Here is a 20,635-nt window from a genome sequence, read left to right as displayed (position 1 = left end):
CAAGTCGCGAGGATGGGCAGGGGGACGGCGTCGAGCGGCGGCGGCGAGGGTGATAATATGAGAGAGAAGCAAGAGAGCGAGACGCGAGGGCGGTGGGCGGGCACGTGTAGGAGGAGGGGTCGTGCAGGTCGTGACGCGAGTGCGGAGATGGATGTGTATGTGTATGTGCGTGTGTGGAGAATGGTATACACCAAGAGATGCTGTGTGAGCTGTGTGGCCTTTGGGATGCAGATCCAGGACGAGGGGACAAGACGTCTGACACGGGGGGTGGGACGCGAGCGACAAACGTACCAGGACACACAAAAAGGTGGGGCTTGCGGCTAGGCGGGTGCGGCGTCAAGGTCGGGACAGAGAGAGAGAGAGAGCGGCCTGTGCGCACGGCTGCTGCTCGATGCTGCTGGGGGGAGAGGGAGGAGCGCTGGAGCCTAAGGGGCCAAGAAAAAAAAGAGACGCAGATGGCGGCGGCGGCGGCCAAAAGGTGCACAAGAGAGGGGACGATGGCGCACAGGGCTGGGCGTTTGAAGTGTGCGTGTGGGTGGCCTGGGTGGGTGGATGGGATGGGCTTTCTCCCGGGGTACGGCCGCCGTGTGAGGACCCCCCTTTGTCGCAGCTTTACTGATGAGACTGGCGCGCTCAAAAGCTCAAACTCCACTCAAATGCGGGACACTGGTACACTGGCCGGACACACGGGGGGTAACACACGGGGAGAGAGGCAGAGGGTGTGTGGGTGGGTGTGGGTGCTGGCTGTGGATGGGTGGGTGGGGTGACAGAGGGACAATGTTGGCGGAACGGGGGAATCGAGGGGGGAGAGGGGAGGATGGAGGGAAAGGGTGTAGGTGATCGGGGTGAGTAAGAGCAAAGAGAGTGTGTGGTGTGTGGTGAGTGTTGTGGAGAGGATGGTTTGTCGTTGTACGCATGCGCGCGCCAGCAACACGAGAGAGAGCCCTCGTTTCCTCGTTTCCTCGTTTCCATCGTGTCCCCCTTTCACCGCGCGCACGGCATCCAGGGCACCCAAAACCCAAGGAACATTGCTGCTGCTGCTCTGTCTGCAGGCTGCACTCCTTTGTGCACCCACGTACGTCCACCTGCCTGTCTTTGTTTCCCCGTTTTGCAGTCTCCTTGTTCTTCTGCCTGTTCATCGTCTCCCATCCACCCATCACATGTTGACACTGTTGTTGTTGACAAAGTTTGGACACGACACAACGCTGCTGCTGCTGCTGCTGCCAATGTGCGCACATTTGGCAACACACATGCCTGGCCGCCGGGTCTCCTCGACGGCGCGGCCAGGCTTTCATGTCTTTTTTTCCCTGCGGGTGCCCAGGGCGTGTGCCGTGCGTCTCGTGTGGGTTTTTCCGGGGCCAGAGTGGGTGGGTGTAAAACGGGGGCTCATATCTCGGGTGGCACTCTGCCTCACCCTCGGCCGTCAAGGATCAAGGATGGATGTGGGACTGGGACCTCGTTGCTGCAACCAGGTCTCGTCCCTGCAATTCCTGCAATTCCTGCATCTGCTTCTCCATGCGTTGCAGATGCTTAGAGAATTAGAGGACTGGAGAGGGAAAACGCTCAAACGAGGGGGAAACGGGGCAACTCGCCCTTTTCCCCTCCCAGCACACGCCAGCCAGAGCTTAAAATGCGTGTTTGGCTCCAGATCGTCAGTGCCTCTCGGTGGCTCTCTGCCCTGCACCCGCGCTCAATCACACACGCCACACTGCACGCACATGTCTCGCATCATGCCCAGCTGTACGCGCTGTCGTCGTGGCTCTTCCTTGGTACACGAAAACGCAGCTGCAGCATGGCCTGCTCCTGTCAACTCGTTCGGACCCAAATGACCCCGCCGGAGAGCCCTAGTGACGCGCCGCCGTAAACAATGACGAGGCAAACTCGATGGAGCACGCACGCCAACACATTGGCCCCGGGGAGCGATTGCGGTGCACGGCACGGCAACGGCATCGGCACGCAGCGACAGACGAAATGGTGGACGCTATAGGGCTCCTCGCGACGTTTGTGTACCCATCTCCCAATGGCCAATGGCCAAATATAGACAGACTCCTGCAGTCTGGATTCTGCTACCTCGTCACTGGCGCGTCACTATAATCGTCATTGGAGCCATACAGGCAGAGCCCTTGACTGAGTGTCAGTGTCTGTTCCATACCTCTACGGCCGTAGACCGCAGAGGCGCAGAGGCGGCAGCTGGCCAGCTGGCAGGGACGCGCAGGAGAATCGTCAGTAGCGGCACCCAAAACGCTAACCGTTTGTGATGATTGTTATTACCATGTTTGTGTTTCGCTACGATGACAGCCCTGCTGGCCCGAGTCCACCACTCCGGCCACTCCACCACTCCACCACTCCACCACCCCCGCCTATCCAAAACTCTTACTCTCCCTCAGCCCACTCGCCGCATGCACGCGCCTCAGCGCGGGGTTGTGCGCATTCTCTCTGCGGGGCCGCAACGTCTCCATGCGACGCTCAAACGCCTCGACCGTGCGGGCCATTACCTGGGTCGACAGGCCGACCACCTGGCCCGCGGCCGTGAGGACCAGCTCAAAGTCCTGCGGCAGCGTGCCGGTCACGTCGGCGGCGGCGTAGCTCCGGTAGCTCTCGCCCGGCATGAGTGGGAGGGCCTTGTTGCGCGTCGACGACGGGACGGGCGCGGCGAGCGTGATGGGCTGCACGGACGCGTGGAACGCCGTCCATGAGTTGAGCGGCGGGTCGCGCGCTGGAATGTCCGGCGCGGGCGGGAGGGGGAACAAGTTGCCGCCTGGGTGGCAGTTAGCGCGCACGTTTTGCTGGCAACTGCTTACCTGATCCGTGGTGTCTGTTCTTGAGCAAGACGTCCTCGCACCGGTCCAAGAAACGGTCAATGTCGGCGGGTTCCATGAGGTCGAACCGCTGCGGTCCCAACTCTTGTTGAGACCCGGTCAACTCGCCAGACTTGACACGCCTCTCAAGCTCGTCCAGCCACGGGGTAGGCTGCGGCAGGCCAATGAGCGGGTCCGTCCGGAGCAGCGCGAGCCGGTCGACGCCGTCCAGCCCATACGCGAGTTTCATGACAATGACAAAGGCCGCAGCGACGCTCTGTTCAGGCATAAAGTTGTCGTACATCCGCGCAGGCTTGACACCCAGCTCGTCGGTCGTCTCGCCCATAGAGGAGCGTCGTTTCTGCATCACGAGCTGGGTCTCGGGGTTGAGGAACATGTTGGCGTCGATGAGCTCGAGGAAGGCGACCACTTGGGAATACGTGATGGCTGAATGGGTCAGCCAGATGTCGGAGGAGTGCGGAACCCACCATTACCGCCCAGCTGGGACACGACGTGCCACGCCACTGGCGGCAGGTTGATCTCTGGGATCACCTGGCCAAACGTCGTGAGGAAACGCCCAAACCTGCGTGTTGATTCAAACAGGTACTCGGAAACGGGGGACCGTTGGGGACGCAACGAGGAATTAACGGCGCGGTTCATGCGCTTGGCCATTTCGGCTGGGACGAGCGTGGTCTGGGAAAAGTCGATGTAAGGAATCTGGTTTGTGTTGACCAGTCTGATTGGGTTCAGCAGCGTCGTGGTACCTGTACCCACCGTTCAATGAGCGCATATGTAAACGGTACGCGCAGCACCCAGAGCGCAGTGATGAGCGTCACGAGCGTGTCTGACGCTTTCAACTGCCGTTTACGTGGTTTCCATGAATCAGACGCCTCTCCTTGTCCAGACTCTTCCTCGTCGTCCGTGACCTCGGATAACTCAGCCTCGAGGTCAGCGTCCTCGCCACTCTTGTCGCCGTCGTCGCCGTGGTTGGACGTCTCCGTGTCGGATCCAGACCCCGACCGCGACCCCGACCGCGACCCCGACCGCGACCCCGGCCGCGACTTGGAGCCGTCCTTGCGTGTTTTTGCCTTGTACTGTTGCTCAATAAACGCTCCCGAAGGTCCAGACGGCCCGGCTTCTGGGACAGGCGTGCCCGGCCGACTTTCCTCGTCGGGCGTTGGGACGGGGGTGATGAGGAGCTGGTATGTCCACAGATCACGCACCACGAGCTGCGTTGGTCAGTATCCCTCAGGCTACACTACCAACCTCAAGAGCATCTGGCAGAGACCACAGCTTCTTCAGCGCAGCCACCTGGTGACGAAGCATGAGCTGCAGCCCTTGCAGGCGTAGATATTCGGCCGCTTCTCCATGTATATCTGAGAGTCAGACCAGTTGTCATGCAACACGACCACTCACAGTCTTTATTCGCCTGTCCTTCAGTCTTCCTCTTATTCACGCGGTCACCCTTGAGCATGCGACGTTTCTGCATCGCATGGCCCGTGGGTTCCATGACGAGGTTCTCGGACCGAACTCCCTAAGTGCAGTGGTCAGCGGTCTGGAGCGTGTACCTTCAACTGGACGCACGGCAAGGACGTGGCCCTCCTCGCAGATGACGCTTCCTGTGACACCATCCTTGCGCCACTTGCGTGACCCACAGGTGGGACACTTTTTGGCCATGGACGCGCGCGACGATGGAGAGGGATATGGATATGAAGGTGAGCAAGGCAGTTATGAAGCTTGATTGCAGCATGAACCTCCACTTTCTGAATTCTGGCGCTCCGTCTCCAAACCACGTGGTCGGCGGCCAGGCGGCCAGGCGGTCGCGACGGGATCAAAAAGTTTGCCGCTCAGAGGTGTTCAGATTTGGGATTATGGACGAAAGGATGCCAGTACGACCATCCGTTGTTGCTTCTCCTCGACAGCGACACCAACCCCCACCACCACACCCACACCAAAACCCAAAATGGCCAAGATTAAGAGGCGCGGAGAGTCCGGCGCGGCCAAGAACTACACCACGCGTAACCAGGCGCTCAAGAAGCTCCAGGTCTCGCTCTCCGACTTCCGTCGTCTGTGTATCCTCAAGGGTGAGTCTTGGTCTTGAGAGCTGTGTGTTACAGGAGAAACAGTCAACTGACATTGCGTGAAAGGCATCTACCCCCGTGAGCCTCTTCACAAGAAGCGTGCCAACAAGGGCTCGTCCGCCCCGGCCTCGTTCTACTACCACAAGGACATCCAGTACCTCCTCCACGAGCCTCTTCTGCAAAAGTTCCGTGAGCACAAGGCCTTTGCCAAGAAGCTCGCGCGCGCCGTCGGCCGTCAGGAGTGGGGTCTGGCCAAGAACCTCGAGGACAGCAAGCCCGTCACCCGCCTCGACCACATTGTCAAGGAGCGCTACCCGACCTTTACCCTCGCTCTCCAGGACCTTGCCGACCCCCTCAACCTCGTCCACCTCTTCTCGACTCTTCCCACCAACCCCATCCCAGGCAAGACCCTCGTCCCCACCGAGGTCATTGCCGAGTGTGGTCGCCTGATCAACGAGTGGAAGGTCTGGGCCATCCGTACCCACTCGCTCCGCAAGGTGTTCCTCGGCATCAAGGGTGTCTACTACGAGGCCGAGGTTCCCGGCCACGGCGGCGACCTCATTAAGGTCCGCTGGCTCGAGGGCTACGAGTTCCAGCAGCACGTCCCCACCGACGTCGACTTCCGTATCCTGCTCACCTTCCTCGAGCTTTACCGCACCATGATCTCGTTTGTCCTCTACAAGCTCTACACCGAGGAGAACCTCGTCTACCCCCCTCCCCTCGACGTAGAGCAGGATGGCCGTGGTGAGACTGTCGGTGCCTTCCGTCTCGTCGAGAACAAGGCCACCGGTGCCTCTGCCGAGACTGGTGTCTCGAAGAAGGCCGTCAAGCGCGCCATTGCCGGTATCGCCGCTTCGGGCGCCGCTACCGTCGAGGACGAGGAGGACGTCGACATGGAGGACAGCGCCGACGCCGACGAGGACTTTGTCGAGCGCCCATCCAAGGCTGCCGACGAGGACGTTGCCGGCTCGGCCCCCTTGCCGACGTACACCTCGCTCCTCGCTTCGGGCCCCTCGTCGTCCAAGCAGGCCCTTCTCTTCTCCCCTTACACCTTTTACCTGTCGCGCGAGACCTCGTCGCGCACCTGGGAGTTTGTCATCCGTGCGCTTGGCGGCAAGGTCGTCACCTCGCTCGCTGCGCCCACTCCCGGCAGCGGCCCTCACGCCGACACCATCACCCACGTCCTCATCGACCGTCCCATGACCGACGAGAGGAGGCGCGAGATGGAGGCCGGCAGGAAATGGACCTGGGTCCAGCCCCAGTGGGTCGCCGACTGTGTCAACCAGCGCAAGGTCCTCGGTACCGGCGAGTACGCCCCCGGCCAGCTCCTGCCCCCGCACCTGAGCCCCTGGGACGGCGAGGGTGAGGTCGAGCGCCCGTGGCTCGGCATCGACGGCGAACCCGCCGTCGTCGAGGAGGAAGAGGACGAGGACGTCGAGGTCGACGCCGAGGTTGCGTCCGAGGACGAGGACGAGGAGGACGAGGACGAGGACAAGGAGAACGCCCCCGAGCCCGCCGCGTTCCCGCCCGCCCTCCTCGCCGCCGCCCAGAAGCCCGCCGACAAGGCGTTGCTGCACGCCGCCGAGCTCGAGGCCGAGGCCAACGGCACGTCGCACACGGCCTTCCGCGCCCAGCTCAAGGAGGCCACCAAGGCCCACGGCAAGGCCGCCACCAAGGCCAAGGCCACTGCCAAGGCCACCGGCAAGGCCGACGAGGACCTGCGCAAGATCATGATGTCCAACAAGAAGGCCAAGCTGTACGAGAAGATGAAGTACGGAAACGCCGAGCGCCAGGCCGAAAAAGAAAAGCTCGAGTCGCGCAGGAAGGAGATTGAGAAGATGGCCCGCAAGGCTGCTCGTTCCGGCAAGAAGTGATCGCGCGCGACCGCGCTGTGCGTTGACGGAACGGCTCTCGATTCTTTTTGTGCTTTGTTAGAGATAGATAGGACGGCCATGGAGGGGGACTCTTACGTTTTCCATATGTGCAAGGTGTTTGGCTGTACACCGGTTCATGCATTCTGTATACCATCTTCACAGCAAGATCATACATTCGCACCTATTAACAAACCAACTACACTACTGCGCAACCCTCGTCCTCTCCTCGTCTTCGTCCTCGTCCTCGCCCCGCCTAGTCGTCCTGGCTGTACTCGATCGGCTTGCCCTCCATGTCATGCTGGAACGCATTGAGCCGGTCGAGCATCGGCCACAGGCTCTGGGGCACGCCGGCCTTGAACCCCGGGTCGGCGGTATACCCCAGCCCGTGCTGGAGCAAGTTGCGCGCGCGCGACGTGTCGCCGGCAGGCGGCGACCCGTAGCACCCATGCAAGGTACGCCGCTTGACTGCCAAGTTGTATTTCCCCACATGGAGAATGTTGTTGTTGTAAAAGACGCCCTGGCCCTTCTTGAGCGACAGCGTCTGCATGCCGGGCATGTCGCCCCACCCGCCCTCGAGGTTTGCCTTGCGCTCCTCGGACGTGCGCACGCGGTTGTGCGAGCGGGGCACGGCCGTCAGGCACTCGTCATCGTACAGCGCAACGTTCCACTGGATCGTGTGGTGCTTGATCTTGAGCGCCTCGGTCTCCTCCTCGGCCGTGGCTGTGGCCTTGACGTCGTCGCGGTGCCACGAGAGCGCATAGTCGCGCTCGGTGGGGTTGACGAGGAGGTTGAAGAGCTCTGCAAAGGGGGGAGCGGTCAGCGGGAACAATTCCGAGTAGGTAGGAAGAAGGGGTGAGAGCTCACCAAACTGCATGTCGTTGCGAGTGACACCCATGAGCGCGGCGGAAACGTCGAGCAGGTCGTCCGAGCCGTACCACTCGGCAAACACCGACTCGTCGAGCTCGGGGTTCATCAGGCTTTGGACACCCCAAACACCCGCCTTACGGTCTTCTTGCGACCTGGAGAGTTAGCGCAAGAAGATGTAGATGGAGACGCTACGATGAAGCGAGTGGAGAGCAGCTCGACGTTCCAAGCGCATAGCTAGCCCACTATCGCTCACCACCAGCCGCTTTGCAGCTCCACGTCTCGACCCAGCTCAAAACTTACCATGGGGGGAACTGCTTGCCGACGATACGGATGTCGTCCCACTCGCCCTGCTGGGCCTTGGCCGTGACGTTGTCGGCAGCGACACAGAGAGGCTCATAGAGGTTGTCGGGAATGAGGCCGTCGATAATGACGTATCCGTCCGTCTTGTACTTGTTGACAATCTCGTCAAGCTGGGAGGGAGTGAAGGGCATGGTGCGCAAAGTCGTTTACAGAGTCGCAGTTGAGAACGTGGGTGAGGTGTGTGGGGTGGTGTGAGCCAGCAACCCGACGCGTTGGAGGTGGGTATAATATACGCATCGAGATGACGGGAAAGCCAAGCTTCCGACGATACCGATCGGCGTTCTTGCCGGAAAACGCATCAGGACGTGTGGGTCTCCGCGCTTTTGCTGACATTCCCCCGCACACCCGCACGCCAGAAACCTCCCATTAGCGTGTCCACGGCGTCTCTCGCTGCTCGCTGCCCACTGCGCTTAGCGCGCACGGGGGTGGAGACCGCGCTTGCGCCGTCGGTGGTGCATGGACGCTTCGGATGATAGCGCAGAGACGATGACACTGTCCAAAGCTACGGCCAACCCCGAAGCTACTGGAGTAGTTTGCTTCCTAATGGAATTCCCGGAATGCTGTTGGCCTGAAGGCACAAGACCTGTTGCACTGTTGGACGCGTTTTTCGCCGTCTATGCCGAGGCCGCCGCAGTTGTCGTCGCCAAAACCGCCCGTGTGACCACATGAACCGTTGTGCGGGCGATTATTGAAGGGCAGAGCGCCGCTACGGACGGTTTCATGGAGGTTTGATGGGGCGGTTCGGGAGGTTTATGGTGGTGTGACAGGGGATGGGGGTTGTGTTGGTGATCATGCCTTTGTTCTCTGTGGTATATCGCGATATCGATTAGATGGTTGGAGACACCTTGCTTGGGTCCATGGCCACATCATGACAGGCTTGCCACCTCAAGAGTCCCCACGTCCCCACATCGATAATCACGCGGCTGTCCACCCGGCACAATGTATTGATCCGGGCGGAAGCGCGGACCTTTGGCAAGCCGAGCTCCTTCCTCCATGCCAGTACACACGTTCACCAACTCACTTCATCATCGCCGTGCACTAACCATGCCCTCCAACTCGCTCGAGCTGCTCCGCTCTCGCCTCGATGTGGACATCGACCAGCTTGACCCGGTCCTGGCGGCCAAGCTCGGCCCGTTTGTCAACATGAGTGGGTCATATCATACTGTGTAGGCTGACAAACCTCAGCAAGCAACCAGGCGCTCGTGCTGGGTGTTGCTACTCAGCCAGGCAATGAACAGTTTGTGCGGGATGTGGTCGCGCGGGCCAAGAAGGAGAGCAAGAACGAGGCCGAGGGCGTCGACCTGGCACTGGACCTCATCGTAAGCTGCCCGTAACCCAGTAGCAGCTGACACCCACCCAGGCTGTCCTCCTCGCCAAACCCGTCCTCCAGCACATCACCTCCTTCCTCCATTTCCAGGTCTCGCCGCGCTACTCGTCTTCGGCCAGCAAAACTGCCGCGCACGCCCGGCGCATCGTCGCCCTGGCAGAGGCAGAGGGCATCCCCCGTTCCCGCGTCTGCATCAAGATCCCAACCACCGGCCCGGGCATCCTCGCCGCTGCTCAACTCGAGTCTGAGGGCATCGCGACTCTCGCCACTGTGCTGTTCACTGTTGACCAGGCCGTGGCCGCACACCAGGCCAAGTGCCACTTCGTCGCGCCCTACTTCAACCCCCTCCACGTCCACTTTGACGGCGGGTGGGTGGAGTACGCCAACCCGGCCGTGGAACACCAGATGGGTCCCGTTGTCGGCGCCATTGTCGCAACGTTCAAGCAGCTGGGTGCCACGACGCATGTCATGCCCGCGAGCGTCGTCACCCCCGAAGAGGCCATTGCGCTGTCGACGCTGGGCGTCGACGACCTCACCCTCCCTCCCAAGGTACTCGAGGGCCTGGCGGCACGGCCCGTCACGCAGGCCGACCTCGATGCCGGTGTCAATGTCCCAAAGTCGGCTTCAACGACCGACTTTCCCGACTTTCTCGCCAACGACGGCGTGACACTCGATGCTTCCATCAAGTCTGACATTTCCGTCCAGGAGCGATTGGATTATGCTGTCAAGTGAGTTTCGGATGCGGCCTGGGCTGACGGGAACTAGCAAGTTTGGAGAGTGTGAGGCAAAGCTGCTCAAGATCGTCAAGACGATTTGGACCGAGGTGTAGATGGGTGGAGATGTCACTGTTATGTAGTTGTTCAGTCGTACCACGAGGCTGCGAGATGTAACAGGTGTTGCAGCAAAGAGAGGTCGAGCGAGGACATGGGTGAACATGGGTGTCAACCCCAAGTCTCACCGACGAACGCCAATAATTCCATGACGTAAGCAGTCTCGGCATCCTATCGGCGACCTGCCCAAGGATCCAAATGTCCACTCTGCCCACTCCTCCTCCTCCTCCTCTCTCCAACCGTTGGCATCGATGCACGGCCCAGCGTGATGGCTACCGATCCACCACATCACGGCTCGAGCCAGGACAGCGACGCAGGATCGTCTCCTCGGACTCCCTCCGCCGGACATCACCGCTCAAGCCGGGGCCATGAGGACACTCGATTGCAGCTGGTGTCGAACAAGCGTCGTCGGCGTGATGGCGACAACAGTACCAAGCCAAAGAGAGAACGATGTGCGAATGCCTGCAATCGCTGCAAGACAAAGAAGCTCAAGTGCTTGGTAGCAGAGGACGACAGCGCGTGAGTCGGGGACGCAGTGCCTGCATCTCTCTGGTCTAACGGTCAGATCTTGCTCCGCGTGTGCCAAGGCCAAGGCCCACTGCGTGTTCGACGAGGTGAACCAGAAGCAGGCAAAGTTACACAAGTGAGTTAGCCCCTCCAGCTGGTTCAACAGCTCACGCCTCAGTTACGTGCTTGCACTCGAGACCCGTGTGGCCACGTTGGAGAGGTCTCTTCATGATCTCGAGCCCTCACACCCAGCCCTCGCGGACCGCTTCAGCGAACCGACCACCGAGGCTGAGACGTCAACGCGCAAGCCCACACCCAACGCCCCGTGTATGCCTCTTCCTACCGCTGGCTCCAGCCGAGACACCGATACAGGCATGCGACGGATTGTGATGGGGTGAGTTGGAGTTCTCAACAATGTAGTCTAGTCACTGATCACTGTGCCAGAGCAATCCACCACGACCGTCCCCACTTTCGGCCTACAGATCTTGCAGCAATTATACAGCCTGGGTCCCCCACCACCCATACAGGAACTGTCAACGTAAACCCAAAGCTTCCGCCAGCGCCAGTTGCGAATGAGGTTCTGTCGGTGGTATACCGCCATGTGCAGTCCCGCTATCCGTTCTTGGAACGTGGTCGCCTTTTTGCGTGGCATGATAGGCGGGACGAAGTCTGCTTTACCTGGACAGAGCCGACAGGCTCGTCCTCGCGTACCGATGACCAGATTGGAGCCTTCTTCTTGTGGATGATATACGCCGTCGGTGTCGAGCTCGCGCCAGACCCGGCACTTGAGAGCGGAAAGACGTACCTCACTCGGGCGATGCGGTATCTCGAGCCGGTCCTCCGAGCAAACGACATTACGACTGTACGTGCAATGCTGCTTCTCCTCTTCTTCAGCTTTCGCTCCAGCGACGGTCCTCCTCTGTGGTCCCTCAGCGGGTTCGTCATGCGCCTCTGCCTTGAACTCTACCTGCACCGTGAAAACCATGCGCAGACTCCATTCGAAGCAGAGGACCGCAAACGGGTGTTCTGGTCGTCGTACAACTTTGATCGGCTCATTGCTCTGGCCAGCGGTCGACCATTCAGTATTGCCGACATTGACATTGAAATTGCAATCCCTGTCGACATTGACGTCGAGGACCGGGACCCGACGCGCATCGCTGTCCTACAAGTTGCCCAGCCAACAATGCCACCGCCGTACGCCGTCACGGGCGAGATGACCAACATGTCATCTGCGGTTCACACGATATGGCACTACCGCTTGCGCTCGCGAGTGTATGCGCTATACGCAGTCCGAGCCGAGCCACCATCTCCAGAACTGATCCGCACCCTTCTCAATGATCTTCAAGAATGGCGTACCGCTATCCCACACGCTACGTCACCCGACATGCCGGTGCAGCCAGAGGACAAGTTTGACATGATCTACTTTCAAACGGTGCTGTTCACCTTGCGGCAGCAGGTAATTCAGTGCGACGCGTCAGACCCACTGCTGGCGTTATGTGCCATGACGGCGGCCGAATCATGCGAGCGTGGAAGAAAGGTCCATCAAGATCCGAAGACAAAACGTACAATCTGTTCACTGTGTCACATCTTCGTTTCGGGCATGACGCTCCTGCATTGCCTGTCAGCCAACCCCAACGCCATTCCTACTCGCACCTCATCACGCGCACTTCGGGCATGCTCAGCGACGCTGGCCATATATGCCCATCTCTTTCCCGATGCCGGCCCGTTCGCTCAACTGTTTGAATACTTCTCCGACGAGGTCATGGACGGTGACGTGGGGTCGTTGGGAGGCGTGTGTGGTGATGGGAAAGGCACTGGAACCCTCACCGCAGAGATCATCAAGCAGGCCATGTTGGGAGAGTTTAGCCAGCTGGGCACGTAAGTTGGCCGGGAACTTCAACTACCGTCACGGCGCGTGCTAACGCACTCCCAGTGTGTACGAATCGCTCAACCGTCCAAGCCAGCAGGACGACCATGCCAGATCGCCATCTGTGCGTAAGCCTGCTGCCCCACTGTTCAACCTTCTCGCGCCGCTCCCACCGTCCGATGGCACACCGGCGCTGCCAGCTATTACACCCACACTGGACTTGTCCACTGCACTGCCCTCGACAACTACAGCCCTGCCGCAGCTCAACTACGACCTTGGCAACCTGAACAGATACGGCGGCGATCTGGTATCATTCCTCGACATTTCGCTTGACACGCCCATTGACGGCTGGCTGGGCAGCTGGGACCAGGCTGGCAACGTATAGCGATAAATGGCCATAAATTGGGAAGAATTATTCGTATCCGATGCTAATGACATGCTATGTATGTATCTGTATATTCCTCGGCTCATTGTCCATGTTGTGATGCTGGCACCTCCCCTTCTCTCTGCAGTCTTGATGCTGTTGGCTTGAGCGCAAGCCCGTCGGGACCTATGGCCGGAGGAGCGACGACCAGCGTGGCGTCATGTTCAGTCGCGGAATGAACAGAGTCAGTGTCCGCGATCTCCTGCACCCTCCCCTCGCCCTCTTCGTTGTCTTCTTTCTCGCTGCCACGCTCGACGTCCCCCTTTGTAGCCCTCTTCTCAGCCTCCAGCGCCGCCGAGTCTTTGCGAAACGGAATCTCCTTGATACCAAAGCTGGTAACGAAATAGAAACCGCTGACAGCCGTGAAGAATGCAAAGACGTAGCGCAGGGCATGGGCGTATGCGTCCCGGACTTGGATAATGAGTTCCGGGGACAGGGCGTCCAGACCCAGAGACGAGTTGACCAGTTCCGTCCGCTGGGTGGGTGTGAGAGCGCCAATTGTGGCCAGTTCTTGGATCACGCGCGATTGGTAGACCGCATTCGCGACTGTGTGTGTCAGCTACGGGACATGTGGTCCAGACGAGTAGATCTCGACTCTCACCAGCAAGGCCAAACGCGCCCCCGAGCGTACGGAAGAAGTTACGGCCTGCGGTGACAACCGCGCGGTCCTTGTCGGCGGTAGCAGCCAGTGCGGCAACGAGAGCTGCGAGGTCAGCTGGACAATGTAGAATACTACAACTCACTCGTTTGCAGGCTCCATCCAATACCAATGGCCTGAATCTCAAGCATACCCAGCACTTCGCCGATGCTCGTGGTACGCGTCCAGAGGAGCTGAAGCCCCAAGGCAAGGGTCCAGAGCGCAGCGCCTGCTATCTGCGTGGTACATTAGCAACGGCCCCAGCGAGAGATGTGTGTAGATGACACTCACCACGACTCTTTTGTAGTGGTTTGTTTTGGCAATGTAGAACCCTCCGCCGATACCCCAGAGCGCCTGAGGGAAGGTGTACACGAGGACAAATGCGCCTGCCACAAGCGCGTTGTACGACTTGACGTATTGCAGGAAGATGGGAATATAGAAGATGGTCTGAGGGGTCAGTATGCAGTGATACCCAAGGCCCGGCGTACCCCATAGTAATTGACGCCAATGGCAAACGATTGAGCCATGACAAAGGCACTCGTCCGAATGGTGAAGATTCGCACTGGTGCGTCAGCCCGCATTCCAGGCCAACGGCAAATCGCAGCTCACTTGGAAGGATCGGTAAACGGGTAAACTTGATCTCGTGCACCACGAACACGATGCCACACACAGCTCCAACTACCAATAGGGCAATGACAAGTGCGCTGTTCCATGCAAATGTCGATCCGCCGCCGGAGATGGGCACAAGGAGCAAAACGGTGGCGGCGGCGCTGAGGAAAATGCCGATGTAATCCACGCGTCGAATCTTCTCCTTGATGTCACCCGTCACGGGCTTGAGGGGCAGGATAAAGTGGTCCATGACGATAACGACAAGCCCGAGAATTGATACCAGCCTGGTCATGTTAGATACAGCTTTGCGGAGGGAGGGGACGTACCGGAACAGCCAGCGCCACTGGCCGATTGAAGCGAGACCTCCACCAACAAACGGTCCGATAGCGTTGCCTGTGGACGTCGCAGCCGAGATGAACCCTTGGTACTTGCCGCGATCCTTCAGTGGCACAAGGTCAGACACCTAGGTGTTTGTCAGCTACTGGAGGCCGTAATGAGACCCACGATGATCATTGCGAGGTTGTTGATGCCTCCGCCACCAATACCACTTATTGAACGGAAAGCATACAGCTGCACGGGTGTCTTGGCGAACGAGCAGAGGAGGTTTCCAAGACAGAGAAGTCCAACAGCTATCTGTAGCATGTTCTTGCGTCCAAATATGTCGGACATACGGCCATAGACAAGCTGGAAGGCGCAGCTGAGGCATGATGTTAGGTACGGATTCCGTTCAATCTCCTGCGCTGTACTTACTTTCCAACAAGGAACGATGTGCCGACCCAGGAGATGGTGGCGGAACCATTAAGTGATGTCCCTATCTCTGGTGCAGCCGTCGACACGGCAGTCTGGTCGATAAAACTGACAATGAGGGCAAGGCCTGAGTGTGTGAGCCTAATTGTTGAACAGGAGACGATAGATGTGAGGACTCACCGATGCCAAAGTAGATGACAAGCAGCCTCCGGAAAGGTAAGCGTGCTGCTTGATCTCGTAGCTCGATCTCCTTTTTGGCTGTCCTATCCTCAACCCTCGTGGTACTGGACGATGAGGATGGAAGATGGTCGCTTGACATCGTCGAAGAATTGACCGTGCAGCCGATGGCGCTTTTCTCGGCCTCTTTTCCGGCGACAACAGTAACGAGTGGGTGAGAAAGGGTTTGTATAAGAGCCAAGACATGTAATGTCAGTCCAATAGATGCCGGAAGTGGACGTGATTCAGCCACCACCCTGCTGGGTACTCACCCCTTGGTATCGCGATTCTGGTTGTGGAATGAGCAAAGCATAACGATGATGCACCCAACAGGGTTAAGAGTAAATCACCGACTGCCGGAAGGCTTTCCGGCGCACCCACCGCTCGGATGCTGCATCCGAGACGGAACACTCCCGGCGCCGGGACATGAATCCGAAGCCGGTCATCTCCGCGATGCGCCGCATGTGGGTACAAAATGTAAATAACCAAACCCGGCCCGGCGTCCTCCATCAGACTCGCCATGCTCGCTAGTCTGAAGTTGATGGACGTCTACATGGTCTGTATCATACGTCTTGTTCCAAACAGCGCCTGGCGCTTTCAACACTCAACACAACTCGCACGATGCCGACACCAGAGGAGGTGCTGAACACAGCGTCGCGCATCAACTTGAACATACCGGAGGCCCATGTGGACGACTATCTGCAGCTCCTCACCAAGACGGAAGAAGCTTGCGCGTTGGTGCTCGCTCAAGAAGGTATGTCTGTGCTGATAAAGCGGCAGACCCTTGCTTACAGCACTGCAGACTACAAGCCCAAGCCCGATGTCGCCCGCTTCCCTCGTACAAACATCCACCGACCCACTGGCAAGGACAACCCCCTCAATGGCTGGGCGTGGCGCGCCGATGCTGGCGATCCGGTGGACAGCTCTGGCAAGTTGCTGAGCGGCAAGAGGGTCGTGTTCAAAGACACCATCTGCATGGCTGAGGTGCCGTTGCTCTTTGGCACAGACGCGTTTGAGGGTTTCGTCCGTGAGTTCGACGGTTCTGCGACGCAGCGAGCTGAACTCCCCAGCCGACGTCGATGCCACGGTCGTTTCGCGAGTCCTCGAGAGCGGAGGTCACGTCCTTGGCAAGGCTGCCTGCGAGGTGGGCCAGATGAGCGACGACCGGAGTACTGGCTAATCTGTCCAGAACTTCTCCCATGGCGCTACTTCCTCTTCGTCACCTTATGGTCCTGTCGAGAACCCATACACCCAGGGATTCTCTACCGGTGGCTCCTCCTCCGGCTGCGGTGCACTGATTGCCTCTGGTGCCGCCGACATGGGCATGGGAGGTGACCAAGGTGGCTCTGTTCGAATTGTAAGGGATTCTGGAGGTTACCACGTCTGCTTACATCGTCAGCCAGCCAGCCACTGCGGTATCGTTGGACTCAAGCCGACCTTTGGTCTTGTGCCGTACACTGGTATTCTCTCCTCCGAGTCCATGATCGACCATGTCGGCCCAATGGCAACTACTGTCCTCGACACTGCACGCCTGCTCCAGGCTGTGGCCGGAGACGACGACATTGATGACCGCAGTGCGGGCGCACCCAAGCCTGCCGACGTGCCCGACTATGTCAGCGCTGTGCTTGCTGGTCGTGAGAAGGGTGTCAAGGGCATGAAGATCGGGATCCTCAAAGAGCCGTTTGACTCGCCTCACATTGTCCCTGGTGTCACCATGGCCGTCAAGGACGCAGCAGAGCGTCTGCGCGCGTTGGGCGCGGAGGTGGAGGAGGTGTCTCTTCCTATGTCAGTGGTGAAAATCCAGCCGTGCTCACACCACCCAGTATGTCTGTAGTGCCCGCTATCTCTCATGTTCTGAACAAGCTCGGATCTGCCGGTACTCGCCAAGGACGCCAGGTCGGCCGCCGTGGCCTCTATCTCAACGACTACTGGGACCAGCTCTTGCCCTGGACACAGGCCAAGTACGACAAGGCAAAGTACTTTGTGACTGGAACTGCCATGTCTAGCGAGTATGCGTGGGGCAAGTATCCCGTGGCGTATGGACGGGCCATGAACCTCGCTCGCAAACTACGCGACGACTTGAACACTACCCTCGCCCAGTTCGACGTCCTGATCATGCCCACTGTACCCCACCCTGCCAGGCGTCACATTGTGTGGGAGTCGGGCCCAGCGCAGTGGAATGCCAACGCCGGTAGGTTCCTCGCTTCGCCTCTTACCTCTGTACTGATATCCAGGTCCCGTGGCCGCCTTCACCTCGGCTTTTAACCTCAGTGGACACCCATCGCTTACTGTGCCCGTGGGCTTTGTTGAGCCAATGGCTATTGACTGCAAGTGTCCCACCGTCTCTGAGATTCGCCTGCCTGTTGGACTCATGGTCGTGGGCAAGTGGTGGGATGAGAGTACTGTTCTATGCGTCGGTGACGCTGTTGAACGCAGTGCCGACTGGAAGGAACTTCACTTTTAATGCGACTGGGTGAATTGGTGAACGATGCATAGTACACTTAGCCAGCCTCTGGGTCTGGTGAGGCCGCTGTGTTACAACAAGACGTACATCTACTGAGCAGGACAGTTCCTCACCTCTGCCCAGTCCAAGAACAGCTCCCTCTCAGCAAAGTACCACAGTCCATCAGCCTCCTTGACGAAGACGTCATGGTAGCGGAGACTAGCGACCATTATCTTCCTGGCGTCGTTTTCGGTGTATAGGTGGTGTGCGAGGGTATACGACTCGCCTGTGGCCTTCTTGTGTGTGGCGTCCGTGAAGGCCACAGTCGACTGGCCGTTAAAGTGCGTCGTGGCCGAGTATTTGTTCAGGTCTGCAAAGACGGGAGCGAGCGCCTCACGCGAAGTCAGGACGTAAGAGGCCGCGCTGCCCTCGCCGGACATGTAGACGGAAAACTTGGTGTCCGAGGTGAAGAGAGATTGTTGTCCAGCGGCATCACGGCGGTCTGCACAGCGCGCGTACTCGTCAAAGAGCTCGCGGATGGCGAGGCGGTCGGCTGCCTCCTCGGTGGAGACGGCGGTGTGGGCAACGCGAGGCATGGCAAAGGGGAGGTGTTGGGTGGGGTGTTACAGTGTTGTACGCGAAATGCTTGGAGTTGGTCGTTTCGTGAGGTGTGTTGTCGCTTCTGTGAGAAGAACGGTCAAGAGCAAGTACGTGTTGTCGTTTAACTAGCCGTTGCTGCCCGGCGGGCACCACAACCAAGCAGCAGTCACTTTACCGACCTGACGTCATTGTCCATCTCCAAGTCATTTGGTCACGGAATATCTCCTCACTGCCGACGGCCACGCAGTCGAGACGTTGGGTTGGCGAGCAAGGCCGGAGGCCAACACTGAAATGAGGCAAGTGGTAGAGGTGATGGCCGAGGGCCACTTGTTGATGGCCATCTGCATCAAACAGCACTCATGGACCAATTCTCGGCCGTCAAGTCTGTTGGGGAACGCTGCATTTTACGAGGCTGTTCATTTAGATTTCAATTTAGCTACCACGCTTTCGCACTGTCACCCAACCTTGTCGGCAACTTCTCGGTCATTTGAACTGAAATGGACTGTTTCACACTGATCACTCCCCACTGGCCACTGGGCGCTGTCCACCACTGCAGGCCTTACTGATTAGCCTTGACTCCTGGGTAAGGCTTTTCCCAGGACTCCAGGTTACGCAGATAATGCTCAGAAGTCGGGGCCGGAAGAGTCTTAGGAGGAAAGATGCCTTAGGTTGACAAGTTCAGCAGGGCACTGTCTCCAGGATCTGAGGGCCCGGAGGGGAGGGGGTAAGGACTCACCAACATTCATGAACATGAAGTCGGCCATCCTGCTCATCACGGCATACAACGGCCTTCCCGAATAAGTCAGATGTACCAGTACAGTCTATTATGCACTCACGAGCCGCAAGTGTCGCAGAAGTACCTCGTTACCTCATGGCCCGAGTCGGCCTTGTTGGTGTAAGCCTTGGGCGACCCCTTGATTTGGACGTCCTTCTTGGGTGACGACAGTTCCATACCGGCGCTGTTGGTCAGTCTTGATGGCGGCATGGATTGGTCCTTACACTGCGCCAGTGCTTGCCCGACAGTCTGTACAGTCTGCATACCTGTCAGTCTCAACAGTCCCGTAGATACTCACGACAGACGCCCACTCCACGGGCTAGCATGGCCGTGGCGTCCGGGATTGTCAGAGTGACCGCTTTGCAGCGGCAGTGGCCGGTCATGGAAGTCATGGTGGTAGGTTGAGTTCAAGAGGCAAGGCGCGAGTTGGTTGAGCGTCCCGAGCAGGTCAGTCCATCAGTCTCTACTCTGTTTAAATGTTGCGCAACGAGTTGACTCAACCTCGCTCAGCCTGTAACTCTAATCCGCACTTCCTGTCGCATCACGTGTTACATCGGCACCGCCCGCTTCCGACAAAACATTATGCCGTCACCGATCCATTGTACATCCTTGCCTTTTGCTTTCCCCTACGACGGCTACTACTGCTGCTTTTCATAGAGCTCAACTCCGGGGAACGGCCTCTCCCAGCTCTCAGCACTGCGCATCCACAACTCCATGGTCGGTTGTGGGAGAGACTTGGGTGGGAAAATACCTGATATCCGTTAGTAATCAGCTCCCGGACCAGGCACGACACACTCACCACCGTGGATAAAGTACTTGCCCTTGGTCGCTCCCTCGTCGAACAAGGACCTGAATCGTCAATATGGAGAGCAGGTGGGAAGTCATGTAACGCACGAGCCGCAGTTGGCGCAGAAGTTGCGCACGACCGTGTTGCCAGACTCGGCCGTTACCGAGAACTGCTTGGGGGTTCCCGAGATTTCGGCGTCGGCGTGCGGGACCTGGACCAAATATCCCGCCCTGGTGGGGGTCAGCGTTGTGGATCTCCACGTCAGCCTCGAGACTCACGGAGCGCCCGTGAACTGGCGGCAGTCGGTGCAGTCTGAGGTTTGTCAACGGGGGTTCGAGGTTGAGCTGAGGGGTTTTGGGACTCACGGCAAATCTCGACCCCGGCTTTGTCGGCTGCCGAGCGATCCTTGACCGTAATCGTAATCTGCTTGCAGAGACAGCTGCCTTGAATCTGGGGCATGATGACGGTGCCTTTGGTGAGAGATGTATGCTAGAGGGCCTGTGGGCAACAGGAGGAAGAGCATCTCTTAAGTCTGCATAAGCTTCAAAAGCAGTTGGTGCGCGGGATGGATGGCTGACTCAACCATGATTAAGCAAGTCAGGGAGTCGATGCCACCAATGTTATCCGGGCCGTTGAGCACCTGACACTTGGCTGTACCATGGGACGCGCCTACAGCGGCCAACGGGGAGCACTGGCTCGCGACTGGTTTGGATCGCGGCACGTTGTTCGAGTAAAGTCACTTGACAACCATTGTATTCATCCGCAATCAGCCGGCGATCCATGCGGTCTGTCAACTCTTTAGTGCGATTGCGGCTGATCGCGCGGCTGACACGCCGCTACGCACACCAGCAAGCTCAGCTCACGTACATGTGGCATACATCAATTC

General features: G+C 58.8%; 9 protein-coding genes across 9 annotated transcripts; 3 read left to right on the top strand and 6 right to left on the bottom strand.

Annotated features, from left to right (window-relative positions):
- Positions 1-2,360: 2,360 nt before the first annotated feature.
- EHS24_008528 (uncharacterized protein) lies at positions 2,361-4,475 on the bottom strand (the record flags this gene model as incomplete). Its single annotated transcript, XM_028623839.1, has 7 exons — positions 2,361-2,758; positions 2,802-3,245; positions 3,287-3,534; positions 3,573-3,997; positions 4,065-4,174; positions 4,215-4,332; positions 4,383-4,475. 7 exons carry the CDS (start codon positions 4,473-4,475, stop codon positions 2,361-2,363), a joined length of 1,836 nt encoding a protein of 611 aa, XP_028475813.1.
- A 286-nt stretch (positions 4,476-4,761) lies between these two features.
- Positions 4,762-6,753, top strand: NOP7 (mRNA-binding ribosome synthesis protein nop7; the record flags this gene model as incomplete). Its single annotated transcript, XM_028623838.1, has 2 exons — positions 4,762-4,882; positions 4,946-6,753. 2 exons carry the CDS (start codon positions 4,762-4,764, stop codon positions 6,751-6,753), a joined length of 1,929 nt encoding a protein of 642 aa, XP_028475812.1.
- A 253-nt stretch (positions 6,754-7,006) lies between these two features.
- On the bottom strand, positions 7,007-8,111 carry EHS24_008526 (uncharacterized protein; the record flags this gene model as incomplete). The annotated part of the gene is made up of 3 exons (XM_028623837.1): positions 7,007-7,551; positions 7,618-7,772; positions 7,921-8,111. 3 exons carry the CDS (start codon positions 8,109-8,111, stop codon positions 7,007-7,009), a joined length of 891 nt encoding a protein of 296 aa, XP_028475811.1.
- Positions 8,112-9,024: 913 nt separating this feature from the next.
- EHS24_008525 (uncharacterized protein) lies at positions 9,025-12,896 on the top strand (the record flags this gene model as incomplete). Its single annotated transcript, XM_028623836.1, has 9 exons — positions 9,025-9,127; positions 9,166-9,299; positions 9,341-10,035; positions 10,073-10,130; positions 10,622-10,656; positions 10,703-10,780; positions 10,823-11,038; positions 11,089-12,522; positions 12,578-12,896. The coding sequence occupies 9 exons, from the start codon at positions 9,025-9,027 to the stop codon at positions 12,894-12,896; spliced, it is 3,072 nt and encodes a 1,023-aa protein (XP_028475810.1).
- An 82-nt stretch (positions 12,897-12,978) lies between these two features.
- On the bottom strand, positions 12,979-15,457 carry EHS24_008524 (uncharacterized protein; the record flags this gene model as incomplete). Its single annotated transcript, XM_028623835.1, has 11 exons — positions 12,979-13,481; positions 13,537-13,638; positions 13,679-13,808; positions 13,864-14,019; positions 14,061-14,134; positions 14,182-14,465; positions 14,508-14,644; positions 14,686-14,878; positions 14,932-15,055; positions 15,109-15,134; positions 15,417-15,457. The coding sequence occupies 11 exons, from the start codon at positions 15,455-15,457 to the stop codon at positions 12,979-12,981; spliced, it is 1,770 nt and encodes a 589-aa protein (XP_028475809.1).
- Positions 15,458-15,765: 308 nt separating this feature from the next.
- EHS24_008523 (uncharacterized protein) lies at positions 15,766-17,608 on the top strand (the record flags this gene model as incomplete). The annotated part of the gene is made up of 7 exons (XM_028623834.1): positions 15,766-15,898; positions 15,947-16,171; positions 16,215-16,288; positions 16,334-16,501; positions 16,544-16,929; positions 16,968-17,335; positions 17,379-17,608. The coding sequence occupies 7 exons, from the start codon at positions 15,766-15,768 to the stop codon at positions 17,606-17,608; spliced, it is 1,584 nt and encodes a 527-aa protein (XP_028475808.1).
- Positions 17,609-17,697: 89 nt separating this feature from the next.
- EHS24_008522 (uncharacterized protein) lies at positions 17,698-18,183 on the bottom strand (the record flags this gene model as incomplete). Its single annotated transcript, XM_028623833.1, has 1 exon — positions 17,698-18,183. The coding sequence occupies one exon, from the start codon at positions 18,181-18,183 to the stop codon at positions 17,698-17,700; it is 486 nt and encodes a 161-aa protein (XP_028475807.1).
- A 563-nt stretch (positions 18,184-18,746) lies between these two features.
- Positions 18,747-19,354, bottom strand: EHS24_008521 (uncharacterized protein; the record flags this gene model as incomplete). The annotated part of the gene is made up of 5 exons (XM_028623832.1): positions 18,747-18,850; positions 18,924-18,976; positions 19,024-19,146; positions 19,187-19,220; positions 19,261-19,354. 5 exons carry the CDS (start codon positions 19,352-19,354, stop codon positions 18,747-18,749), a joined length of 408 nt encoding a protein of 135 aa, XP_028475806.1.
- A 246-nt stretch (positions 19,355-19,600) lies between these two features.
- EHS24_008520 (uncharacterized protein) lies at positions 19,601-20,208 on the bottom strand (the record flags this gene model as incomplete). The annotated part of the gene is made up of 5 exons (XM_028623831.1): positions 19,601-19,713; positions 19,762-19,811; positions 19,857-19,979; positions 20,028-20,061; positions 20,115-20,208. 5 exons carry the CDS (start codon positions 20,206-20,208, stop codon positions 19,601-19,603), a joined length of 414 nt encoding a protein of 137 aa, XP_028475805.1.
- Positions 20,209-20,635: the final 427 nt, after the last annotated feature.

Source organism: Apiotrichum porosum (assembly GCF_003942205.1).
Source record: "Apiotrichum porosum strain DSM 27194 chromosome Unknown scaffold_7, whole genome shotgun sequence".
Taxonomy (NCBI): Eukaryota; Fungi; Basidiomycota; class Tremellomycetes; order Trichosporonales; family Trichosporonaceae; genus Apiotrichum; species Apiotrichum porosum.
The sequence above is the reverse complement of the archived record's forward strand: the minus strand, read 5'-3'. Positions and strand labels throughout refer to the sequence as shown.